Source organism: Poecilia formosa, unplaced genomic scaffold, assembly GCF_000485575.1.
Source record: "Poecilia formosa unplaced genomic scaffold, Poecilia_formosa-5.1.2 Scaffold86, whole genome shotgun sequence".
Taxonomy (NCBI): Eukaryota; Metazoa; Chordata; class Actinopteri; order Cyprinodontiformes; family Poeciliidae; genus Poecilia; species Poecilia formosa.
In genome coordinates, this window is record NW_006800025.1 from 954,988 (window position 1) to 961,990 (window position 7,003).

General features: G+C 43.3%; 1 protein-coding gene across 1 annotated transcript in view; it reads left to right on the forward strand.

Moving 5' to 3' along the window:
- The window catches only part of LOC103141571 (forkhead box protein O3-like), a 36,836-nt gene extending 30,376 nt beyond the window's left edge, over positions 1–6,460 (forward strand). The window contains exon 2 of the mRNA XM_007557263.2: positions 2,328–6,460. Within this exon, the coding sequence (XP_007557325.1) occupies positions 2,328–3,998 (1,671 nt within the window). The 3' untranslated portion in view covers positions 3,999–6,460. The remainder of the gene's footprint in view (positions 1–2,327) is intronic.
- The last annotated feature ends 543 nt before the right edge of the window (positions 6,461–7,003 follow it).

Here is a 7,003-nt window from a genome sequence, read left to right on the forward strand (position 1 = left end):
TTCTGTTCAAGCTGTAGGGGTAAAGAAAATGTGACAAAGCCAACCCTCAAGGACAGAGCACAGAATAAAGGTGGTTGATTTGATGGAAGCATCAAAAATATGGTTAACACCGGCTTGCTGCTTTATCATCGACTGTAATATACAAAAATATTAGTACCACCTTACTTCAACATCCTATAAGGGTTTTATGTCGTCCTTTTTTCTGCACTTTATGCACTCCTCTTATGCAGCATTACTATAGGATCATAGTACAACCACCCTGTCCGTTGCCTCTGAGTTGACCTGGCATAGCTTTGTGTGAGACACCCAGCTGGGAGTGCCTCTGAATCAACTTGGGATTAGCCCAGGATTGTCTGGGATTACTCAGGGATGGAGGGGGATTAGCAATGACTGCCTGTTTCGGGGGCGTGAGGACTTCAGGCTGGCCAAATTGCCCCTGACTCAGAGAGCAGAATGTGAACGGAACCACACCCACGGCGGAACCACCTGCAACCTGAGCTATTCTTAGATTCCTGAACATGATCGCACACAAAAACAGGATGTTTTGGGGACAAGAAATTTGTTGGCATTTATGTAACAGATTTCCAGCAGCCAGTTATGATCATGGTGTTGATGCCATGGCTGGCCACCATCCGAAATCTCTCAAATCTCTCTAGCAGGTGGATTCATCAGATAAAGAGGGTTTGGGATGACAAATCCCTTCAAGTTCAGTGGGGCTGCTCTTCTTTTACAGAGGGATAAATCGAGATTTGAATCGGACAGGTCACACAGAGTGGCAACGCGAAGTGGTTCGGTTCTCTGAAAGATGTCCCATTTACAACCGGCTTACATATGTTTTAATTTAGGCATGCATGGGGCTTGGTGGGGGGATGATTTGGAGTGGTATGATAGGTGGATGATCCAGAGATCGAGACAGGGAGCTGGCGCGGCACGTAGAGAAGCCGTCAGATGCAGGGAGCGGGCATCCCCTGCGGACCTGCACTGCCAAGATGAAAGGCTGCTTAGTGTTGGAGCAGCAGCATCAAACAGCCGCTTCCTCTTGCATCCTTTCCCCATCCCCCCCCCCCCCACTCTCCCTCCATTTCTCTCTCTCTAACTCTCTTGACTCTCACCACAATATGATATAGTTACGCTGCTTCACGTTTACCCGGTTGCCATGGCTACCCAATGCCGGAGGTGTCACAGCAAGATAACCCAAGGAGGCATTCACAGATCACCTGAATTCAGCTTGCCTCCTATTTATGTGTTTTTCCTCACAGCAATTTGATTTATTTGTTTCCCCGCCAAGCAGTTCCATGTGAATACAAATAATCTGCAACATAATAGAGATAGTCGAAGAGTTAGAACCTCTCAATTGGAAATAATCCATTGTACAAGTATATTCTCAAACAAAAAATGCTTTTGGTTTGATATTTTTTCCTGCTTAATAGTCTAAACGGCTCATACAAACTAGGAGCAGAACTGCGACAACAACAGCAGTCTTTGAGATGCAAATGATAATGAAAAAAATACACTTGATTTTATGAATTACTGAGCCATTGACTGTACTTGCAGGCATAAAGGATAATGGGAAAGTAATTGGTGGCACACTTTCTAATTGAAAGGATGGAGATTGAACGCAGAGGTGGAAAATGACTTATGTTCAAAGAAGTGTGTAACATAAGAAAAAGGAAAATCTAGACAAGTTGAAATATGTAGCACTTGGTAACAAAAGAGAAAGCAAGACTCTGAAAGGCTGCGATAAAGACGAAACAAGGGAGGGGAAGAGAGATAGGCATTGAAGGTTGATGTCAGAGGGTTGGATACATCCATTAGCCTTCCTTGCTCCTGGCTCAGTCTTGCAATACGCCCTCCCTCTCTTCCCAATTCAAGCTAGAAGAGCAAAAGAGACAGGGCTGGCACAAAGCCAGACTGGCACCAACTTCAAACATAGAGTAAGCTCAACCTCGGCGGCTTACATCAGCCCAGCTGAAGGAAGAAATAGAAGGGGACAGATGGATTGATGAGAATGAATGTGCGAGAATTGATGTGCAGAAAGAGAATCTCTCAAGACTGAGTCTCAGGTCACTTCAGGTTGGATGAGGCTGACACGAGTCTTGCCTCATGCCAGTTGAGGCTGTCCTCTGAATTTAATACTTTTGAGATGGCTCTTATGATTAGGCATGTTGACTGGAAAAATACCTCTGTATATTTTATTTGTAAGCAAAAACTGCCTCAACATCTATTCATATAAGAACATTATTGTAGATAAATGGAAATTTATTTTAAGTAAATTACTGTTTAATTTGAGATTTTACTCACTTCCTCTCTTTCATCTGTCTTTGCAGAACTCCATTCGACATAACCTTTCCCTCCACACTCGATTCATCCGGGTGCAAAATGAAGGAACAGGGAAGAGTTCCTGGTGGATGCTAAACCCAGATGGAGGAAAGATGGGAAAAGCCCCAAGGCGACGGGCGGTCTCCATGGACAATAGCACTAAATACTTAAAAAGCAAAGGCAGGATCAGAGGCAAGAGAGTAGGCCGTCCTGGGATTGGAGCAGGATCTGCTGTAGGGGGCCTTCAAAGCTCCCCAGACCATGGTAGTCCATCACAGAAAGCCCTCCCAGGCCCGGGAGTTGCATCTGGGACAGATGGAGAGTTTGACGCTTGGACTGACCTCCATTCTAGGGCTAGTTCGTCAGCTTCCACCTTAAGTGGACGTCTCTCACCTATCCTAGCAGAGGGAGAACCAGAGGAACCAGAAGAAGGTGGTCTATCCTGTTCTGCCTCCCCTCACCTTTATCCATCACCAACCAGTGCCCGCTCGCCATCAATGGGGGCAGGAAATCACTGTCCTCCACTTGAACAGCTGCCTCAACTGGCTAACCTAGCAGGTGCCATAAGTTTAGATGAGCAGATGATGGAGGATGGTTATCATCATCATTGTCCACAGCAACATCAACAACATCCTGTTGTTGGCCGAAATAAGCACCAAACTCCTGTGTATCACTACAACTCTGGAATGAAGGGGCAGGTCTCCTATGGTGGAGGAGTCTACAACACAACAGGGATGGGTATTCTTCGTCACCACTCACCAATGCAGACCATTCAGGAGAACAAGGCTACCAGTTTTTCTGGAACCATGCGGGCATACTCGAGTACAAATGCACTGCAGAGTTTACTGACAGGAGGTTCTGCGGTGCAACAGTACGGTTCTAAAGACCTGATGCTGGGACAGGAGAGGGAAGGCCATCCTATGTTGGGTCAAGCAAGTAATGGAGTAGGACCCAACCACCACAGCCACCATCCTGTGCACCACAATGGAATTCATAACCATAATAGAACTCACAACCACACCACTGGTCATAATCACAACAGTGTAAGCAACCACAACCCACCTCACAGCCTTGCTCACAATGGTCACAATCTCAGCCGAAGCCACACCCACACACCGCCACGGGCGGCGGCTCTGACCCCGTGTGGAAACAGCAATCAGCTACAGACTTATAATCACAAAGCTCCCTACTTGTACAGTCCCCCATCCCATGCTCACCTTCCTGCTTCTACAACCCTCCCCCCTAACCCAGCGGGTATGCTTGGCATGCCTCAGGATTCCTGTCACGTGGCTTCCACCCCACACCCCCGTCACAGTCATTACCCGGACTCACAACACCAGGGCTTGGCTAACGGACCCTACCATCATGGCCAGGGAATGGGTAACGGCAGTGTTGGTAGTAGCTACCATGGCTATCACCAGCCTTACCCTCATGACAGATTACCAGCTGACTTAGACATTGACATGTTTCATGGTAGCTTGGACTGTGATGTGGAATCCATCCTCCTACATGACATTATGGACTCAGGGGAGGAGATGGATTTTAACTTTGACTGCTCCCTTGCTCAGGGGGTTGGGATTGGAATGGGAATGGGCATGGGTGTGACTATGGGCATGGGAATGAGCGGTCTGGCCGGTCCACAGCAGGCCCACAGCAACCAGAGCTGGGTACCTGGCTGAACTGAAAAACAAAACCTCCAGGACTGCGATCCAACTTTTGAAGCACTGTGCCCTACCATGACATTCCTGGCTCTGAACAAAGCCTATAGGACCAAGCACCCCCTCCCTATCTTTTTTTGTTGTCTTACTCTATCACCCCTACTCTGTTTAATCCCCTTCTTACTGAGAGATCTACTTCATGTCAGATTAATTTTTTTTTCTTGAATCAGCTGTACTGTGATGACAATCTCTCAGCTGTGCTTGCCCGGCATCGCTTCTCATTTACCATGAGAACTGAACTCTGAATGCACTTTATTGCAAGTGGGTCACATCTCACGGTGCAATGCCTTCGCAGAGCAGCTCAGGCAGAACTTGGCTTGTTTTCTAAGGTGCATGCAACATTTGACAGGAACAAGCAAGGAACACAACTAATGAAAGCGTCAGAAATAGGAACTAAAGAGCTGGATTTTTTTCTGGTGCAGCAGAGACTAATTTACAAATTTCTACTAATGTTGATTGGATGCTTGATTACAGTGATTCTGTATTGGGGTGCAAAATGTACTTCTTTAAACTTTCATAATTTCTTACCATATTTAAAAGATGAGTTCTGACAGTGATTAATTTGGACTTTTTTTTTAATTATGGTTAAAATTTATTTCAAATAAGTTTATACACATGCAAATTTCTTCTGCAGCCATGTTAGTTTTATTTTTCTACATTACGTTACGAAAGTTGGATTTTTTTCTTGAATGTAGCGTATAAAGACTGCATTGCCATTGGTTACTAAAGACTGTCATATCATTAAACGCATGCCATCATTAGAGGCAAGCATGCAATTTGGCAAATTACACATTTTTTATTACCTTGCTTCACCTGCGCTTCTTTAACCGGTTTGTCTCTCCCCTGTCTCTGTCTGGTGTTGCAGACAAAGTGACCATTCCTCACACCAAGCCATTAATGTGGCTTGATTGAAATTCAGCATCTTGCTTTTAATCTCCAAAGTGATGCAGAGGCAATGTGTCATTATTGAGAATTTAACGTGTTGTCCTTCCTTGCTCACCCCCAGCTGTCTTTAGCATAATGCACCAGGAACGTTCAGACAAAACGGTGATTAACTTTATGTCACTCTGCCTGCCGCTCTGCTCTGAGAAGGGGCAATGTCACTGTCCACTTCCCTGCTCAAAGAGGGTAAATAATACAGAGAACAAAGCCTGTTGTTGCAGTGGGATCAGTTAGTCTCAGTTTTTATGCTCTTTGGATCAATGTGTCTGAAAAACAGTAGTGTACTCACATCGTAAATGATCTCCATCATCTGTGTTATGTTCCTTTGTTTTCAAATCTAAAAACCTGATGTTCAAACTGTCAAACAGGTGCAAAGGGAAATATTTAAAGTGATAAGTATGGATTTTTGAATTAAGGTTCTGCAAAAAGGTTAACTAACTTCTAAAATCATACGTGAAATATATAACTGTCTTAGCATCTCCATTAAGTCTACATCAAGATTAGTTGAGCCTAGAGGATCAAGCTAATTTCTGGTCCAAAGTGGACTTATTTTGTCTTGAAACAAAACCTTTGATCTGAAAAATGTGCAAACTCTATTTTATAAACCTTTAGACTATTGTCACATTTGCATTGGACAGTTGTTGGGACTTACGAGGGAAATGATGGTAGGTGGTGTGCCACCAATGATCTTCCTTTTATAGAAGGACACAGAATGGAACGTAAATTGCTTTTCTTCAGAGTAACCACCTAACAGAATGTGTAAAAGGCAATAAAATAGTTTTCACTTGAACCACTATAATGTTTTTTGCTTTTTACACTTATCTTGTGTCTTAAACATTTGCTCTTACCAGAAATGCTTTATAGCTTCTGTTCTCAGTATGTGTTTCGCACAGGAAGATAATTTGTGGTGCATTGCCTCCCACCTGTTTTGTGTAAAAGCCGCTCAATGCGAACATGACAGTGACAGATGTTTCAAAAGGTGGCATGGAGGTGGTGTGGGGAAAGAGGGGTGAGAATGATATACTTGAATTAATACACCAAGATTTGACAGAAGCCTTGCCAAATTTCAGACATGGTATGTTGTTTCCATTAAATATAGGCTGACTTTATTTGCTTTTATCTAACCTTAATTTAACCAAGTGAACTACATTTTTTTTTACAGGGGTGTCCTGTCATAATAATTGTAGGTACACGAAACTCACTATAAACAATAGACATTTGATTATTGGCCAACAATTTGGCATTCCAACTGCTAAGTAAATGAATAAATAACAACTGTCGCAATTCACTAAAACTTATGCTTAATGCTCTTAAATTCATAGTCATTAAATTATGTTCATTAGATCTTTCTGGCGAGGCAGGGTGACTAACGGGTCTAGCCAAGGTGTTAAAGGTTCATAAAATTAGTGCTTATATTAGACATTTTTTAGACCGAAGATGTTTTAAGACAGTAGAAAGACGACATTAGTTTTGGTCTCTTTCAGACTACATAGTAGTGTCATGTTACAGGGCCATATAATCTGGATTAATACCAATAGAATAGTTAATGTTTTGCAGGTAAGACATTAACTGAGTATGAAATTCTAGCAGAGCCACACTTCAAAAAACCTGGACTACTTCTTTTCAAAACAAGCAGTCTGAGTGACTATCATAAAGAATGGGGTCAAAATGCTACACAATTATCCACATCTTGTTTTTGTATGTTTATTCTGTTGTCTTGTAGTTGTTGTTGTATTGTTTGAAATCTAAGGGGCAGACAATGACAGGACTTGAAACGTCATAGTGTATGAATTGAATCCATTGGTAAAGGGATGTTGGTATAGTGCAGTATAACCTTCCCAAGATCCAATGCCATCCGTCCCTCCCATATGTGCTTTGCTCAGTCGTTTTGTTGGTGAGGGGGCGTGTCTGCAACTTGGTTTACCACTGGTCTTGAGAGAGCAAAAGAGGATAGGATACACCTCTTCTCAAGATACCCCAAGAAGACTCCACTTTCTGCTCCAAGCACTCATACAAAAAAAAGA